Source organism: Hesperophylax consimilis, chromosome 19 (genome assembly GCF_061612785.1).
Source record: "Hesperophylax consimilis isolate HC1 chromosome 19, BYU_Hcon_1.0, whole genome shotgun sequence".
In the NCBI taxonomy this organism is placed as follows: domain Eukaryota; kingdom Metazoa; phylum Arthropoda; class Insecta; order Trichoptera; family Limnephilidae; genus Hesperophylax; species Hesperophylax consimilis.
The window spans coordinates 15533416-15554019 of record NC_142854.1 but is presented as its reverse complement, the minus strand read 5'-3'; the positions used below and the strand labels follow the sequence as shown (position 1 = coordinate 15554019).

General features: G+C 35.9%; 2 protein-coding genes across 2 annotated transcripts in view; one reads left to right on the top strand and one right to left on the bottom strand.

Moving 5' to 3' along the window:
* The window catches only part of LOC149414884 (nose resistant to fluoxetine protein 6-like), a 34605-nt gene extending 32128 nt beyond the window's left edge, over positions 1-2477 (top strand). The window contains exons 12-14 of the mRNA XM_089643407.1: positions 1057-1231; positions 1369-1511; positions 2102-2477. Coding sequence (XP_089499533.1) covers positions 1057-1231; positions 1369-1511; positions 2102-2245 — 462 coding nt within the window. The 3' untranslated portion in view covers positions 2246-2477. The remainder of the gene's footprint in view (positions 1-1056; positions 1232-1368; positions 1512-2101) is intronic.
* A 4932-nt stretch (positions 2478-7409) lies between these two features.
* On the bottom strand, positions 7410-19362 carry LOC149414883 (nose resistant to fluoxetine protein 6-like). The gene is made up of 8 exons (XM_089643421.1): positions 19202-19362; positions 17900-18031; positions 14528-14693; positions 12039-12118; positions 11224-11449; positions 10212-10386; positions 9354-9496; positions 7410-7538 (listed from the first exon to the last, which is right to left on the bottom strand). Exons 1-8 carry the CDS (start codon positions 19345-19347, stop codon positions 7410-7412), a joined length of 1197 nt encoding a protein of 398 aa, XP_089499547.1. The 5' UTR covers positions 19348-19362.
* Positions 19363-20604: the final 1242 nt, after the last annotated feature.

Sequence of the window (20604 nt, the reverse complement as noted above, 5' to 3'; positions counted from 1 at the left end):
TACATCGTCTCATACATACTCTTCTATTATTCTGACTCTTGACATGGCCCGACCCAAGTATCTGATTCACTTGATCGTGCTATGTCTTCTTCGGGCGTCCCCGACTTCTGCTACTCCTTTCTCTCCTTTCATATACACTTTCACCTTCACTCATTCGCTCTACATGCCTAAACCATCTAAGCGTTTCTTTCTTAATCTTACTCATTACGCTTATATCAGCCTGGCATTCTTTGCGGATCTCCACATTTCTTACGTGATCAAACATGGTTTTACAACACATTCGCCTCATCTCATTTCTACAGCATTCAGTCTATAAATAATGAATAAAGACATCTCGATTCGTCTTTAAAAATTTGTAGGAATTCCACTGCTGGTTGGAATACTGTGCTGAATACTGTGAGAATACATCCATGTGCTGAGTGAATTGTGCTGACGTACGACGTATTATGACCGGTCAGTGGCTGATTTGGCATCGCGTTTGGGTCTCACTAAGTCCCCCATTACAACACAAGCAACATTTTCTGCTTACTGTGGTGGTAGTAGGAGATTTTCAAATATTGTCGGGTTATTCGTGATCCCAGAATGATTGTCTACTTATTTTTATTTTTTTTAAATATATTTCATATTAGTTTTATTATCAATGCAATAAATATATGGATCAATGACATAAATCAATGGATCAGTGCCATAAATCTACGTATCAGTGTCAGGAATCTGTGGATCGGTGCCATACATCGATGGATCAATGCAAATACATTCATGGATGAATGTTATAAATCAATGGATCATTCCCAAAATCTATGGATCAATGCCATAAATGCAATAAATTTCTGACAATTCCAGAAATCTACGGATCTATCTGACTGAATAATAAGATTCGAGACTGACAACTGAATTATAAGAAATTGATTGACACTTTTTACAAGTAGGGTAAAATCGTTAACCTCCTGGCTAGCGAGGACATCCCTCGTGCCCGTGTTGAATTATCATGCCTGGCGGTCTGTCTGCAACTATATCTGCCTCCAAGAGAGTTATGACTTATTTTGTGTTTTCCAGACTACGTCTTTTTCCCTTTGGACCCTCTCTCTCTCCACGCTGGTGAGCATAGTGTACGGCCTGTATGGAACGGATTTGGGACTCTATGGTTCTGTTGCTTATGTGACTGTCTCCCATAGTGCTTGGGGACTGGCCATCGCCTGGATATTGGTCGCTTGCGTCACAGGATACGGTGGTGAGTTATACAAATCTTTAGCTTGTTAATTTATTGCTCTTTGAAGTTTTTACGACGCCAATAAGTGACAAGACAAAATCTTCAGTGCGCCCACTGCCTCCGTGATAATAATTATTTATACAAAGGTTTGTTTGCAGGTGTAGTGAACAGTCTCCTGTCGTGCCGGTACCTCTACCCGCTGAGCCGACTGAGCTACTGTGCTTATCTGCTGCATCCCATGATCCTCAAACTGGTGTTTATTTCTTCCGGAGCCGTTCTGCACTTGTCTCTAGAGAGCGTGGTAAGCTTATCTACTATACTCTTGGTATAATGGCTGGTTATACATTGATATTTGTATGGACTATAAACAACCCAGTGTGTTATTTCTGATGACAGGCGAGTCAATATTAAAATTTTTGGTATCGTCTTTGGTCCCAAACTAACATTCTCGGACAACATATCACGACTCACTCCAGATTGCTACAAACGCCCGTGGTTTATTATCAGAACATCTTGACGGTTTAATTACCCAGGTACAATGATAGCCACGGTCGCTTTGCCACACAAGGAGCAAGCTGGAGTAAGCTAGTGGTGCATGAACTTTGCACCAAACTAAATACAACTTCACTATCTCAATGAAAATTTATTCCTTTTCGCAAACTTTCTTCAGGTAGGTAGATACCATAATATTAAAATAAAAATGCAAATAAGAAAGTTAAAATAATCATGACAATTTCACATTGAATCTTTACTGAACATAGTAAAAATTAGCCATCTAGTCAAACATCTGCAACAGATTTTCAACAATAGAAACGGAATGCATAAAAACTTTTCAGGCAGACAAAATGCTAAACGGTGAGATAAATCAAAAATATAAATATATGTTTTTAGATGGTGAACTTCGTGGGTTTCACAGTGATATCGTTTGCAGCCGCGCTGGTGGTATCGGTGATATTCGAGGCACCGGCTGTCTCCCTCCTGCGGCTGATCCATCCCATGAGGAAGAGCTCCGAGCACTCCAATGACTATTCATAACAATGCCACATCATTTAAATATACCATAGATAATAGAAACACTGAGAGATATGGCATGGAGTCTGCCTGCAAGATAATTTGGATAAGGTGAGAACTTAAAATTGGAGAAACTCATAGTCGCTGGCAAAGGGAATCAGAGGAAGATCACCAATGCGTTGGAGTGATCAAGTACCACTGGCGTCAGGAACGTGGGTGTTCTTGATTTTCACCGGGAGGAGTGAAGGAGCCTTGTTCACCAGGAAAATTGGAGCGGAGGTCACGATCCTCGGCATTGAGTTGCGGAGCAGACATTCGCAGAGTTACGCATCTGTACTGACAATCACAGCATTACGACAATCTAAGCAGCTATGCAATTAAATTGCAAGCTTTGAAATATTTTTTTACAGATACAGGTGGCCTTTTTCTGTATTTGCACTAAGGCATCGGTACCTATCACTGCATTACGCTCACCCCTGCCAATGCAAGTAATCTATGTGCTTGGTTTGTAGGTGTAATCGAAGGTGGAACGCCGCCGTGCTGACGGTGACCTGATAACTCATCAAAATGACATTTCAAAACTCCTTAAAAGCGATATAAAGTCATGAAAAGTGATTAAACAAAAACTAGGTTAAATAGGTAACATAGGTTAGTTTTATTGGTGAGTTTTTCATAGCTTTTATATCACTTTATTCACTGTCATTGTGTTAAGTTATCAAGAAACCGAGTCAACGATATTGGCTACACGCGTTGTGCGCGTTGTTTAATGCTAATAATGGTACATAAGCCATTTCCTTTTTTTAATTATCTACTAGCTGTGACCACGTGTTGCTGTGGTTCAGTTTGTTTGTGCAGATGAAGAAACATTAGCGTTGGAGTTGCTTTTACATCCAACAGATAGCACTGTTTTTTTTTAATTTAAAAAAAAAAACATGTTTGTCTAACAGATTATGCTGTTTTTCAAAAAAAAAAAAAGGTTTTTACCGGTCACAGGTGGCATATGTGTATTCTAATTCAACGTTGTGTCAATATTTCAAAGCAATCCTTGAAGAACTTTCAGAGATTTAAGATTTTGAACAACCGAACATTTACATTTTTATTTATATAGGTAGATAGATAGATTCAAAAATATTAATAATTTAAAAAAATAAATAATGATTAATATACCTACAGAGGGCAGAGTCTTCATTTAGCATTACACCAAGGGGCTGGCTTCCTTTCACTGTACTAGTTCTAGAGGGTATTGTGCAATAACTGATTAGGTTAGGTTAGATTTTATATATTATGTGCTTTGATGAATCAAAGCTTATTACCTGATGCTGCTCGTGGTTATGAATAGTTTGAATTGGAGTAAAATTAATTTAGTACTCATTTTTACCGACAGGTTGAAGATTTCTTCTTTAATTTCTATGCTAAAAAGTTTTGCAATGATAGAAATGATTTTTTTTAATTGTTCTGATCGTTTTAAAATAAATCGAAGAAATTTCGGTTGTCTGTGATTCGTGCATGAAATCTGGTTCAATCAACTCAAATTTGCTTTGTATGCATCATTTTCAAAATTTTAACCGATTGTTTGAAGAATTCGGACAAGGGATAAAGTACCTACCTGTAATATAATATTTTAAACAGAATATTATTTTAAAAATTGTAACTGATTTGTTGTTAATGTTCACAGATATGTGCTAGTTTTATTATAAAAACGAAGAAACATACACGATTCCCTTTCATTTTAATAGATAAATCATGTTTTAGAAAGAAAATAAGTAATATTTTTATGTTTAGTTTATTTTTTACAAAATTGAATTACATACATATTGGTATTATGTAACGTGTACAGAATGTTAATGTTAGAAAATATCTTTCAACAATTCACATGGGTAAATACTACATAGAATTAATAATTATTTTAACACAACAGATTATAATATTTACAAAATTTTATAATTAAGTACACACTACGATTTATTCTAATTTAATGCTCTCTTTGAAATTATACAATACTGCATTTTTAATGTATTGTTAATTTTGTATCAGCTCTACACAGGAGGTTTCCTTCAGGACCTGTGTCATCTTTGGCGATGATGAGTGGAGGGTCTCTTTAAGAAGTCAGAAAACACAAAGGTCGACAAATCATTCCTCAGTCAATTGGGTTAACATAAGAACGAATTGTAGAAACGAGGCATTCTCGTGTGTCAAACGTGTGCAAATGATTGAGTGTTTCCCGATTGCGTAGTGAAAGGAATCGATTATGCAAGTTCCTCAGAGTAGCATCCATTGAAATACCGGTAGAATAAGAACAGCATTCCCACTTGACATATGTGCTGCAAAGACTGCAATCCGTTTGCTAAGATAGCGAATCTATCAAACTGACCACCCGTTTCTGCACAGAGTCAAGGATTTTTAAGGCATTTGGGTGTCCAGACAAGAGAAGTATGAACAGTTCAATAGCTGTATTGAATTATATTTGAGAATTTATTTATGTAAGCATTTTCAATAGTTTTATTTCAATATCACACAAAACATGTAAATCTTAGCAAGATCTACATTTTATTTACAAAACTAATATTTAATATTAATGCGACTCAATCACAAAGTATTCAGGAAATATCAGAATGAACCTGAAAATTTTTTTTACCAGAGATTCCTGAGTTTATTTGGAGTAAAAAATGTGGACAGAATTTTCATCTCTTCTTTTAATTTTTCAAATTCAAACAAACAAAAAAAAATCTTTTACAATTCGTCACTGATGTTTATAAAGTGAAAAAAATTGAAGTTTTAACATTACAATATCCGATCGATAGGCGTAACTACCGATGATTTTATACCGAATTCCCGTGTACAGTCACTGTTGATACCCAAACCGATGTTGATGATACATTATATCAGAATTTGATATACGCTGGCAACGCATCTCTTGACATTTTTAAACATTAGTCGGCTATGTAAATGTTAAGAATGCTAGTAAAATGACAATTTTGAATTGAAATATTTACTTTAATATATGTTGGCAGTTTGCATTCAATTTTTGACCCTAAATAAGGACTTAATAATGAGTTCGTGAGGTTATTAGTCATAACTAGTAACTTTTGTTTCTCGTAGCTGGAACGGAATTAATTGATCGTGCCTTAGATGAATTAATTAATCATTTATACGATTTCTTTCAGTTCTAAGAGCTTAGTTAGTTCACCGCCAATCATAAAATGCCAGTCATTTTGCATAACAAACGACATTATCCAAAAAGTTGTGCATATCGTCAGCTTTTCCGACACCTTGGAGGCTGCGCTAAAAGTAGTGGTTTTTGTCTACCGACTGTCGGAATTATTAAATATTCTGACCGTGCTTGTAAATATTGCTAACTGACTAATATCGTAGATGACGGATATCGTCAATATTGACCTGTTGAAAAACTGCTTAGCTTTTGTAGTTTAACGGGAAAAACTTTAAATAACAATAAAAAGAACATAGGACTTTATCGATTGTCCGTGATAGACCTCCTAAGACCATAGTGCTATCTACATTTTTTACTCCTAATATACTCAGGAATCTCTGGTTAAAGTTTGTTGGGTACGTCCAGTTTAACCGTGTAATAAATTCATTTTTGTTTCAATAATTACTTAACCAAAATCTCCGGTTTCGTCCATTGTTAGTGGAGTGGTTATAAAATAATTGTTTTTTTTTTTACATGTTATCACACTGTTTTACTTTTATATAGTAATGCATCCATCTCAATCATTTCCAAATTAATTATAATAACTTATTAAATAATCAGTGTACAAAGTTTTAAAATAAATTAGTGGACCGAGCACAGCATTGTACTGACAAGAAATTGCAAAATACTGGTCATTGAAAAATTATAAATATTTTTCCTTTATTCTGTAATGTAAATGGAATGTATTAGTTTATTTATCAAAATCACTGTAAGAAATCCGTTTTTGTCTTAAGCAGTAAATACACACAAACGCTGAGTTCTGGCATTTTGAAAATTGCACTTGTTTATCTTAACGGAATTTCTAAGACAAAAAAACGATTTTGAATTTGTAAAGTTGTTTCTTACACGAGCTATGGATCTTTTAAGATAAAATCTTTGACTCGAAGTATGTAGATAAAGCTATACAAATTATAGAAATGTAACATTTTGACATAAATGCAACATTTTGACACAAATGCAGCATTTTTACATAAATGAAACATTTTGACATAAATGCAACATTTAGACAAAAATGCAACATTTTGACATAAATACAACATTTTTACATAAATGCAACATTTTGACAGAAATGAAACATTTTGACACAAATGTAACATTTTGACATAAATGCCACATTTTGACAAAAATACAATTTTTTTACATAAATGCAACACTTTGACAGCAATGCAATATTTTGACATAAATGTAACATTTTGACACAAATGTAACATTTTGACATAAATACAACATTTTTACATAAATGCAACATTTTGACAGAAATGCAACATTTTGACAGAAATGCAATATTTTGACATAAATACAACATTCTTACATAAATTCAACATTTTGACAGCAATGCAATATTTTGACATAAATGTAACATTTTGACATAAATAAAACATTTTTACATAAATGCAACATTTTGACAGAAATGCAATATTTTGACATAAATGTAACATTTTGACACATATGTAACATTTTCACAAAAATTTTGACCAAATCCAAATTTTTTGACAAATTTAACATTTTGACATAAATTGAAAATTACAAAAATTTACAACTCTACAAATTGTGAAATGTTTTAAACTTGCGTCTTGCCTTTCCAAAGTCAAAATGAAAAAAAAAATCTGTTCTCATGAATAACTTTTGATTCATCATTCTGTAACAATATTTTTCTATGCTCACTGAAAAAAAGGGAGATTTACACCATAAATCCCAGTATCATCTGTTTAGAACACAGAAAATAGAAACACGGAGATGGCATGGAACCTTGCCGACTGCACAGACACGGAAAGTTTAGGATCATATATGTTGGCGACAGAAGTTGTGCGCGCAGTTTTATAGTCGTAATATTGTACATATCCCATCTCCTTTGCTTCTATCATCTATGGCTTAGAATAATAAATCCCATCAAATAAATAACCACCCAACGTGTACAATGCTGGGCCGGCGCACTTCTAAATGTAATTATTATCGCTAACTTAAGTTACATGACAACTGTCACTGAAGTTTCTTCCTTCGGTTGGGCGCCAGTATTTTGAGCATTGTCACCACGGGCGCCTCGAAGGCCAGAGAAATCACAAAGGAGAGGAGAAATGAGGCCATCATTTGGCCAAGGAAGATTATAACCTGAAAAAAAATGTTAACATTAAAATTAACAAATTATTATAAACAATAATTAGTCACTTGAAATATCCATACAAATCAAAAATATCTCCTGAGTAAAAATAAATGCCTCTGATGGGAATTGAACCCGCCCCTTCTGATGTCTCGTCAGACGCTCTGAACCACTGAGCTACGTCGGCTTATTTACAACACGCCAAATAATTCAATACGTACTAGTACTTCAATCAACAATTACTGCTTATTATATTTTTTCACCTGTGAACAACAAACTTTATTTTTGTAGGAAAAGCTTTGTTAGTGCTAAATTTTCCACTAGATGGCGTCGAGACATTATATCTACATTTTTTGTGTGAAATATTTTGACTTGTCAAATATATATTTTTTTATTAATGATATACTATTGTTTACAAGAACTTGTTATCCTTTGCGCTATGCATAAAAAATCTTGACTTATAAACAATATTTTATAAGTATGCAAAGCAAATACATAAAGACAATAGGCAATAAAGTTTGGATAAGTACAGTCAGGTGAAAACAAGAGATTTGTGTAATTTAGTACAGTTCTGGGAGCTATCGGTAAATATAAATGTCTGGAATCTTGCCACTACAGTGGATGTTATATAGTCGACACATAACTTACAAGAGGTTCTCATGTGGGTACATTATTGATGAGCGTGTTGATTTCTAGCTCAAATGTATTGAAATCTACATAATATCTGGTATTTAATTAAAAATAATTGCATACTTATTATGTAAGTATTGAAATATGCAAAACAAACAATGTTTATTCATAATGAAATGGGATTTTAGTTAATTTCGCTTTAAAAATCTTCTCTCTTGTCATAATACACGCCAAACGCGCGCCCAACATTTGTACACGGTTGACATTTGTCACATGAGAACGGGTCGCTTCTACGATTCGTTCTTAAGTTCAACAGCTCGGCTGTGGAACGAACTGCCGGCCTCTGTGTTTCCTCCCTCCTACAACTTGGGACTCTTCAAGACCCATGTTCACTCCTTCCTCTCCACAAAAAGACCCTCCACACAGGATCCCCAAAGATGACATAGGCCCTGAGGGAAATTATTTTCTTCAGGGCCTCCTGTGTGGAGTTAATATAAAAAAATAATAATAATTTTACTGTCTATGGATTTACGAATTGACATAAAATAAACTTTCTTGTGTAAAGCAATAATTTGGTATTAATGAAACATTTTATACCTATTTGACATATATAAAATTACACATATATGCAAGATTTTGTTAGAAATGTGTGGAAGATTTAAAGTGTAATATTAATTTTTTCATTAATTGATTTGAAAAATCGCACATCCTGAAACTGTTCCAATAGGCCACAACGTCATTATGACATAGAAGCTGCCACTGGCTGGTAAGATGCCTGTCACCAACGTGTCTTGTGTGACGCCAAAGTCACCGAATTCACGAACACGTTATTTTGGCAGCAAATCGAAAATTACACATTTCAAATTGTTAAAATAAAATAAAATTACCTTAATCATCGTAATTTTTTTCTAGAATAAAAAAACATTGAAAAAACCCTGTTAAACAGAGTTCAAATGGAAAATTGTGGCTTTTCTATGTGAATACCGCGTAGGGGTTCCCAACACTCCCCACTGTCCGGAGCCAGTAAGACTATATCATCCCCAATTGAGGTATGTTGTTAGGCTGAAAAAGGTAGGGAAATACCTGGTCACCAAATACGGCTAAGGCCATTTCAAGCAACTGAATGGTGGTCTTTCACCAGGGAGATACGAGAGATTTGAGAGTATAGAAGATATACAAGGAATAATAATATTTACCATCATGGACTTTCCGAGGTGGAAGGGATGGTCCATTGTCATGGCAAGGTAGCGGATGACAACGGGGTGCACGAGGTAGGCGCAGTACGTCACCCGGGAGAAGGGGTAGAGGACGGTCGCCGATAGAAGTGTGTTGATGTAACCTGCAAATAAAATATTATCATTCCTCAATATTGTATTCATTGCAATCATTATCGAGGCTGCGTCCCAGAATTAAGAGAATCGTCACCGCCTCTAATATTTAATTTGTTTTGTAGATCAACAAATTACAATAAAAATAAAGTATAATTTCCGAATCAGGGTTACCCAACCTTTTTGAGGTTATACACGGTGTCCGGAAACTCGTATTACAAACAGTAACTGGTGAATCTACATCACATTTGGAGTCAATTTTGTGGTACAACTTTTTTTGATTTGAGCTTTCGTTTTCAAGTAAATCGATTCAGAAGTCAGAATATTGTAGATCAAATTTTAACAGCTGTTTAACGTCTTTTAAAATGCGTAGAAGCGTAGACTCGGCTCTACAAGTTTATTTTAACCATTTACTTGCCAAAAAAGTCTTTTAAAAAAATGTAGAAACATCAGTTTTCCGCTTGTACGAAGAGTTTCCAGATGTTGTTTTTTTGTTCGTTTTGGTTCTCCGTGTGATGTAAATTCACCAGTTTCAGACTACCACTAATTTCCAGACACCATCTATTTACTCAATTGTTTTATGAGCAACAAGAGAATTTTTGTAATTTATTGGGTCATGCTGTACTAGTCGTATAAGAGGTATTGCTGATATTTGATCAAAATGCAATTTAATGCAATATATGTGGCAAAAAAACAATTGTTACATCCTTAATCAGCGATGCTCACCTCCATATCCCGTAGAGCAGGCGATGACGATCCACGCCACGGCCAGCGCCCAGGCCGTGTGCGACAAAGAGCTGTAGGCCGCGGCCGCCAAGGGCGACAGCTGCGTGTTGTACAGACCGTACACCAGGTATAGTAGAGTCAGCGTTGAGCACAACCAGCCTGCCGTCACCGTTAGCTAGGGAAAATCATATTATTACAGTCATATTAGTGTATTAAAGAATTGTAAGAGGTGGGCTTGGGTGCGAAAATGAGCAGTGAAAAATGCATGTGAGTATGCATGAATAATGAGACAGCTCGGCTGTGGAATTATTTGCCGATTGCTGTTTCCTCCCTCCTACGACATGGGTCTCTTCAAAATCTAGGTTCACTCTTTCCTTATAACGCACACTTCACCAAAAATGGTGCATTACGAAGATACTCCCTGAAGCAAATTATTTTTGTCTGGTCCTCCTTGTATATAATTTTTTTTTAAAGACAGCATTCTCATTACAGCCACACCTTGATAGGAGTCAGACTATAGTCGTGGCTCTGTACTTTGCTGAAGAATTATGCTGACGTTAGTAGCCAGCTGGCTACCACGTCAGTCAGTACGAGGTGTAGAGATATGACAAAATGTCTGTTACGTAGAGTGTATTTATTTGCTGTATAAAATCAACTGTTATATATTAAATTACATTACACCTTATGAAGTAAAAATCTTCCCATTACTACCACTGATGACTTTTGTCTTCTGTTAAACTCTACTTTTGTGTCATAGAATTTAGTCCAAACTCCATCGCCCTCTGTTTTAACTCAAATGCTTCGTCAGCGGTCTTGGGAAATTCCTCCATTCAGGTAATACATTTGTCACGCAGTGAATTCCGGAATTAGGGAATACTGGCTTCTTGACCTCCTCACATTCATGGATGTTTCTTTATCCTCTTCAGATTACCTACCCCTGTCTCCTGATGCATCAGAGTTCAAAAACTTGCTAACAATCTGTATAATATAACAAAACCAAGGGAAAACTCACCTTTGACATACGTATCTTGCAGTTAGTCTTGAAAAGCAGCCAACCGGCGGCCATGCCGATAAGGTACGGGCCTAGCCTCGTCCATGGCTTGTCGTAGATCTTATCGAACAAGGCCAGCGGGTCGTCGGACGATGGCATGTGGTTATTGGACCAGGCTATGTAGCCCGTGGTGAACCAGGACGACACCAGGAACAGGGCCATGGCACCTGCCGCTGTCTTGAAATGGCTGAAAGAAAACAATAATGAAGATATTGTGAGAATTGTGACAAACAATAACCGCTTGCATACATGAAAAATATTTATGTTACAACCAAATAACCAATGTTCACATCATGCAAACATTCTTACCTGAACAGACTATGCAATAATTACAATAGCATATTATCCAAGGTTGATATTTTCAGTTGCGAACTTGCCAAATACAAGAGGCCCATAAAATAATATTTCTCTGATGGTTTGTGAATAATGTTTATGTCTCTATTGTTTATATCTCTATTATGATTTGATTTATATCTACAACCTCTCTCCATGGCTATAAATGTATTGTTTTGTAAATTTTTCGTATTATATATTCATTTTGTATACATTTTTTAATTCATATTCCTTTCTCTCAAATTTAATTTACTTATTCCATATTATGCTGTCTCAGTAGAGGTGAAGTCACAAGGAGGAAATCCATAATTGGTTTTATTTTACTATATAATACTTATGTACAAACTGATTAAATGTAAACTGTCGATTTCCCGAGAATGAATAAATAAATAAATAAAAAATAATTTATAAAGAAACTAAATTATATTCGTTTCAATACAAACCTTGCAGCTAGAATGAGGATAACGGCACCCACGACGTAGAACTGAGAGTCATCTGCTAGGTACCAGCTCCACAACATGCACTGAAAAGCAACCACAAACAATTATTACAATTTCTAGTGATAATATATCCATAGATAATAACTACAAAAGAGACGGGCTATAAACCGTAAATAGTACGAAACCGTGCAAATTTGCCAACTCGTTCACCTGTACTTCTGCAAATTGTTTCTTCCCACACACCAAATGCATTACTTTCATTGTACAGCGGCTTTGATAGTTTTGACAGTTGGCAACGTTTCCACGTCTTATTTCTTTTGTTCTTTTTAACCATTTATATTAAACTGACTAACCATCATGCCGTTTCCGCAGGGGTACGAAGAGAGGACAGACCGCCACACAAGTCGGTCGGACATGGCCCGACTCAAGTATCTAATACACTTGATATTGCCATGTCTTCCTCGGGGTCTCCGACTTCTTCTCCTATTCACATACGCGTCATATATTTTACTTAGACTCCTAAACCATCTAAGCGTCCCTTTCTTAATCTTATTCATTACGCTTACATCAGGCTTGCATTCTTTGCGAATCTCCACATTTCTCACACGATCATACATGGTTTTACCTCACATATGCCTCAGGTATCTCATTTCTACAGCATTCAGTCTGTGATCCCATAAATAAGTTCATAAATTTTCACTGTCACTAGAAAACGGGTATGAAAAACTCGACCAAGGAGATCGTCATTTGAAATTCAATATCAACTAAGAACTTGAGTGAAAAATATTACAGCTTAAAAAATTATGTCATACACTTAGGACGGGTTGTTTCAGAGAATTTGAACAATTCATCAAATTTCACAGTTAATTTTCAAGGACTGTGAAAGTTCTAATCAAGTTCTATTATTATTTCAGTTCTGTGAAGCAACTGGCCCATGTTGATATAATAACAGAACTTCAATAGGACTTTCACAGAACTTGGAAATTAACTTTGAAATTTGATGAATTGTTCAAGTTCTCTGAAACAACCCGTCCTTAGATCAACAAATGTTGATTTTGAATACTGGTTCAGAGACTAACGCCTTCTGATTGGTGGGTGGCTTCTGACAGAACTTAGACCGCTCCCTCACTGGTCGGTCAGCAGCGTGCATTAAAAATGTGGGCAATTTGGACTCGCGCACGGTTCACCGCTGCTATATACAAATTATTTCAAAAGTTTGTGTTTTTTTTATTGCCAATTATTTATTTTGCATTTTGAGATGTGATTTCATGCCTACCCGTGTGAGAATGGCCTTACTTATATCCGACAAAACCGAGGTAAGTATGACGGCGCTTACCGTGCCATATTTCAATTATTTTAGCAGACTTTGAAAATTATTTTAACTATGAAAATTACATTTACAAAAAAGTACTATTATTTGAGTTTAGGGAAATATTCATAAAAAGATCAAACATTTTTTTTTGGTTTCACTTAGGATTGAACCTTCCCTTCCAAGGACCGACTAAAATGAGTGAACCACTCTATCAATTAATCCAAATCCTAATTGGATTAGTATTTTAATTGCTGTAAATTTTGAATGTCATCCAATTTCAGAGAAATGCATGTGTGTGCGTATGTGTGTACGTGGGTGCCACCAAAAGTTGATAGAATGCATTATCATCGACAACGAGTATATTTGCCGAGTTTCAGCTAAATCGGATGTTGGGAAGTGGGTTAATTCCCACTTACAAGATTCCACTTCATTCATTCAACCATGAAAAAAAAATCGAAATAGATAAATAAATTTAATGATGTATTTTAACCTTTCCTTATCTGTGGTGTGTATTTACTACACATTGCTTCTAATAACATAATAACTCTATAAATATAATAAATTCTGGGTTCAGATTTTAGGTTTTCCTCCGTTATACATTTATGCACTGAATTAATAAATAATATTTTACATAGTTTTCAAATTCAATTAAAAATCAGAGATTTTGTTAAAAATCGGGAACAAATACACCAATACAATCAATCGTGTGACACTGCTACGCGAAGAGTGTGCGAGGAAATGACACGCTATTGATGTCCCGCTTTAGTTCGCTATGCGGGAACATGAGAAATCCACACGTCCGCAGTTGTATTTTGATTTAGACCATCGATACCTACGACCGCATAGCTGTGTGTGCGTCCGGCGCCCAACCAGCGCCTGTTGTGCCAGCCGGCAGACAGTCGGTCGCGGGCCGTCGTAAGATATGGACTTCTCGCACGTTTTTTTAGCATCTGCCGATGGTGTTTTCATGTTTTCAGCAATTAAATTACAATTACTATCACTTTTGATACAAAATATAATAAAAATAAGCGATTAGATAGGAACATTCATATTTTTCCGATATTAAATCGCTTATTTTGAGATGTGTATTGACTACACAGCACCGGAACGCGTAGATTTTTTTAGCACAGTAAGGGAAAGGTTATTAAATGACTAATTATATAATACAGTATAATCTTACCATTTCCTCGACAGGGAAGAGTGTATTGATGTACAGTACGTTTCTCCACCAGTATTCTGGACAGTTGATGTGGTCCTGCGTAGGTGGATCAAACACAGAGTTGTAGAAGAACCACTTCATCGAAACCTCCACCACTCCCAGCATGAACATGTAGGGAGCCGTCAATCTGATAACATCAAAAATAGGAATTAACTTAAATATATTCAGAAACCCATCAGTTTGCCTGTCTGATTTCTGCGAAGAAGGAGATCAATGACTGTCTGGTGCACTTGCAAAGTTCTTCACAGATTGCTTTGAAATTTTGATACAACGTAGGTAAAAGTTTTTTTCTTAAAACAGCACCATCTGTTGGAAAAAGTAACAGCTATTACTTACCATTACAGCTATTACTTAATACACCTACTTGTTTTTGTGCAAAGGAGGGTGATCTATTTGATCGACAATCTGTTGTTATCGTTAACAGTGTAGACGGTACCTACCAGCGAACAACATAAAAAGATTATTTCCTTATTATGGCAACATTCTGGGCAGGTACCGTGTAAATGGTACCCACAGCGGTCCGCTAGTCCGCTGGGCCAGACATTCTTGATTTTTCGTTCGCCTCGACTGGTTGTGCCTTTTGATTCAGACCGTCTACATTCTAGAATCTTCCATGTAAATTTGTTGTCGCGTATAATGATGTGTTAAAATAAACTCAGTGAATTTCAACCTTCTTTTATTAAAAACAACCTTCTGATATTTAGAGTCCTTTAGAACCTGTTTTAACCCACAAAACTAGCAAATTCTAAAACAGACCTATTGCCATCTCTAATGCATAAAGGCAATATGGGCGTACTGCATATCTTCTACAGGTATTTTAATGGAGCCTGCTCTAAGGAGCTGGCAGTTGATGTTGCATTTGTGAGAATGGGTTGTTTTTTCGACTCATTTTTATGTAAGTCGGTTCGTGTGTGGATCTAACTACCGGCATTTGTTTTTCCTCGTTACATCAGGGACTTAGGATCACAGGGGCCTAGCTACGAAAACTGGAGTTTTGAGTTAGGCTTGGTTACGGTAATGCCATAATCATATTCATTAGTGACACGAAGCTCTATCTCGTATATACAGCCGTTTAAGAAATACAGTTGGGCATACATTTGCGTTTATCTCAGAACTATGTTTATGTATATAGGCCGCTGTGATCCTAAACCTCCGATATAATCGGAGCCTCTTCAAGATCTGCATTAATAAATTCCTTTCCACAGCCCCTACCTTAACCCGCCTCACAACGCTGCCCTACTGGATGGCGACATAGTTTCCCGGTCTTTACACTGTGCAGACAGGTGTCACACAAAAAATATTCTTAACTAGAGACCTGAAAATAATGGTCACCCCAAGTGGTTTACTACGTTTGTCGACTTAGCAGGGTTGCCAGGTTCATGGGGTGAGGTCCCTAAAAAAACCCTTCACATAGCATCCCAAAAGATGACCCAGGCCCTGAGGAAATTCCCGTGTGGAACTAATGTAAAAAGGCACCCAGAGATGGCAGCACTTCCGTTTGTAGCTAATATGTGGTCATGTGTACTCTACATTTTATTATTATAATAGATGCTATGTAAGTAAATTTATTCAACTAATATTCCGCCATTTCAAAATCAAAATGAAATCATAACGAGATTATAACGGCCATTATAACGAGAGCTTGGAGGCACATATCAATTATACTACAAAAAGACTCAAGACTGTAGCAAAATATGCTACATTTTCAGATCTATCCTTAACCTAAAAACATTAAAATGTGTCAGATAAATCAGAGCCACTTTTCAAAAAATTTATAATCCTAGATATTCGTCAATTATACATTAAGACTATTCTTATACAAGGGTCGGTTCTCTGACCTATTCTTTTTATAATGTACATTAATGATATGGTAAAAGTATTGAAACATTGTAAAATAAGATTATTTGCAGACGACGCACTGATATATATAACAGGAGAAGATTATGAACTCATAATGAACCATATAAATGAAGACCTACATAATATATCAATATGGCTGAAGAAAAATAAACTTAAATTGAATGTAAACAAAACAAAATTCATGAACATTGGAAAACGAGTAACGCAAACAAAAAAAGAAATATTGATAGACGGTGAAGTATTGAAAGAAGTATTTGAAATGAAATATTTGGGGGTAATAATTGACTCCAAATTAACTTTTGCTCAAAATACAAAACAAATTATTAAAAAGATTGCCAAAAAAATCTCACTGTCGGGAAGAATAAGAAGATTCCTTAACACAGTTTCCAGTAAAAATGCGTACAACGCAATTATTGTACCACACATAAATTACTCTAGCAGCATTTTATTCTTATCCAACGACGGTTTAATGAAACAAATGACAATTCTACAAAATAGAGCAATGAGAACCATATTGAAGAAAAATAGATACACAAAAATTAAGAACATGTTGAAGGAGTTAAATATCTTGTCATTTAAACAAATTATTTACTTTAATACCATATTTTTAATCTACAAGTTAATCAATGGCCATACGTCTAGTGAATTCCTAAGAAAAATTGATAAACTACAGAACAAACACACACATGAGACGAGGATAGGAAATGAATTGAGACTCCCCTTCAGGAAAAAAACACAGAGTCAAAAGTCATTGATGTACGGAGCATTGAAGATATTTGGAGAGCTACCAGAAGAAATAAAATCAGAAGAAAACATAAAAAAAATTAAAATTAAACTACGAAAATATGTGATTGATTCATTTTAAATGTGTTACTATAATTATATGTATATGTATATAAGGATTGTATTAGGACATAGATAACTATGAACCTACTTAAAATACCGCAATAAACAATAAACAATATACATATGGAAAAAACACAACAAAATATTGATACGCGTTACTCGTCACACATAAAATGTGTAATTCCTTCAACAAAAACATCATTTGCCCAGTGACAATTTTCTTATATTGCTCCCAAGATATTCAATTCACTCAATATAGATACCAGAAAATCAGAAACTGAACATCTTTATACAAAAAATATTCGGAATTGGCTATTGGTAAAGGGAAGGAATTATTGCAAAGAATGTCTCTTGTCATTAAATTAAATTAACTGCTCTTTTATTCCATTATATTCATATTTTTTCTTCTTATTTTTATTTTTATATCTTTTTTTCTCTCTCTTATCTCTGTATATCCTAACATCTTAACATTGTAATCTAAAGAAATATGGCTACTATATTATGGGCATGTGCCTAGTATGGTGCAGTAGAAAACAAAAAAACTGTAATCATTTAAATTTTTATGAATAAAGAAACACCAAAAAAAAAGTACATTATAATTAATAGATTTAAAGCAGTATTGTTTACCTTGCAAATCTGTAGGCCAACAAACCGATGAACTGCAGCAATCCTGATGTGAAGCCTTTTGTCCCCTTAGTAAGCCGGTCCAGGCTACCCTTGGCATTTGTGCGGAAGTAAATATAAGACACCAAGATTCCACTAGAACACACAATCGACATTATTAATCAATATTCAAACATCATACTAAATATAAAATAACAGATTAATTACTGTGGCAAAGGACAGAAGCATTCAATAATAAAATTCTATTTCAGACTAACGATAATTTTTCAAAACGTGCTTTCAGTACGGGCAAATCATTTTGAATTGATTTACTAACATTAGGACGGGTTGTTTCGGAGAATTTGAACAATTCATCAAATTTCAACGTTCATTTCCGGGTTCTGTGAAAATCCTATTCAAGTTCTGTTTTTATATCATTATAGGCTAGTTGCTTGACAAAACTGAAATTAAAACAGAACTTGAAAAAATCTTTCACAGAACTGGAAAATGAACGTTGAAATTTGATGAATTGTTCAAATTCTCCGAAACAACCCGTCCTAATAGTAATATGAGAAAAATCACAACAACGTTCTAACATTTTAAACTCAAATGAAAAGCTGGATACAAAATATAGGGAGATCTGAAATATAAAACATACTGTTATCAAATACAGACAGACAGAAACTAGAAACCACACTATTGCACTAAAAACCTACGTAATTATATATCAATTATTTGAAGGCCTCGCCGTCGAGGGTTCAAATGGCGTGCGCAAGTAAAAATTTTGTTTTTGTTTTTTTAAAAACAAAGACAAACATTGTCGGGTTACGAATAACCTTACAATATCTTAAATTCTCCTACTACCACCACAGTAAGCAGAAAATGTTCCTTGTGTTGTGATGGAGGACTTAGCCAGCCGAGGAATTGAACACACTACGCCTGGGTGGGACCCAAACACGATGTCAACTCAGCCACCGACCGGTCTATTATTTACAATTTACTCATTACAAATAATTTTCCAGAGTGGAAAATACTGTCAGTATTGCCCTGGTGTAAGCATTTGGAACTGAAACATTGCTTGAAATGACTTTGGCCGTGTTTGGTGACCATATCTGCATAGCCAGATACTTCACCATTGTCCTATTCCCACTACCTTCAGCCTCACAAAATACACCAACTAGAGGATACCATAATACTATACAATAATAATACTTAAATTGTAATATGCAAATAAAATCCTCAGCACGGAAGATCCCAGTGAAGATATCGGTATCTATCTACTTGTTACAAAAAAGAGAAGATAATAAAACATATTATATATTATACCCAATACAGAAGAAAGTGTCCACACTGAAGGCTCCGTTGGTGACGGACTGGAAGAGGAATTCCTTCTCCACATCCTTGCGCAGCTCCGTGTTGTCGGAGTACTTGAAGGCCACGATGCAGGAGTGGCCAAGGATGACCCATGCCATGGATATGCTGCGTAAGCCGTGGATGGTGGGGATGGTGTCGCTGCCCACCGTCTGGTCGCAGATAGTCTTCATGTTGGAGATCACGGAGAACGAAAGGATCAGCTCGGAGAATATGTCTGCAAATTACAGGGAAATGTTCAAATAGAGTAACGTCACGGTTTGTTTGTTATTTCAACCTTTCATTGGATGACCAACACCTCTGTCAAAGGTCACCCCAAGTGGTTTGCTGCATTTGGAGACTTGATAGGCGTTCATGGGGTGCGGTTTGTTCAGGTCTTGGCGGCGGATAGGTCTGCGTCTGTCCATCTTGAGAGGGCGATTGAGCGATAGCTTTTGACATCTCCAGCCTCCAATGGAAGGGATTTTATTATTTATAGAGCGGAGACGGATTACACGTGATTCCAGTGAGCACTTAGGCCATAGGCCCAATGTGCTTTCCCCCATTTTACCTCAATCCTTTAACAACAACCCAGTCCCATTAATAAAGTTCACCAGGGTTGTCATTGGATATGTGGCTATGTCTTCTGGTTCTACAGTGTGTCTTCCCAGGTATCTGAGCCTAGTTCCCAACAGAGCGGGACATTGGCACCAAAGGTGAATTGGAATCTCTTCATCCTCTTCACATTTCCTGCATCTGTTGGTGTTTTCCACACCCAACAACTGCATGTGTCTCCTGAGTTGGCAGTGTCCCGTTAGTAGTCCTACCAGTTCCCTCAGTGAGTTTCTGTCCATATTGAGAAGTTGTCTGGTTTGCCTTGGGTCTGGTCCGTTTATGAGTACTTTGGATTGCCTCATTCCGGGTGCCCTTTCCCATTCCTCCCAGTGCCGGGATTTGACCCACCTTTCAATATGTATTTTGATGTGGCAAGTTGCTACTTCTACGGCCGGCTTGGATCCCGCAAGTGGTGCTTTCGCCCCTTTCCTTGCTATTCCATCAGCCCGCTCATTGCCCTCAATTCCTTTATGTCCTGGTACCCAATCAGGGTTATATTATTGATGGAAGGGATGTATTCACACCGTCCGTCACACCGACACACTGACCCCCAGAACTCTTCAAAAGATGACATAGTGAAATTATTTTAAATGTTAGTAGTAGATACCATTTATCTTTTTTGTATGTAACTCAAATAATAATCTAATTAAGGGTAAATGTAACATAATTTATAATCCACACGTTCATAAATGGCGTTAATTTAATTATTATATGAAAATACACTTTTCACAAGTTATGCTTTATATTTATTTGTTTGCGCCTGT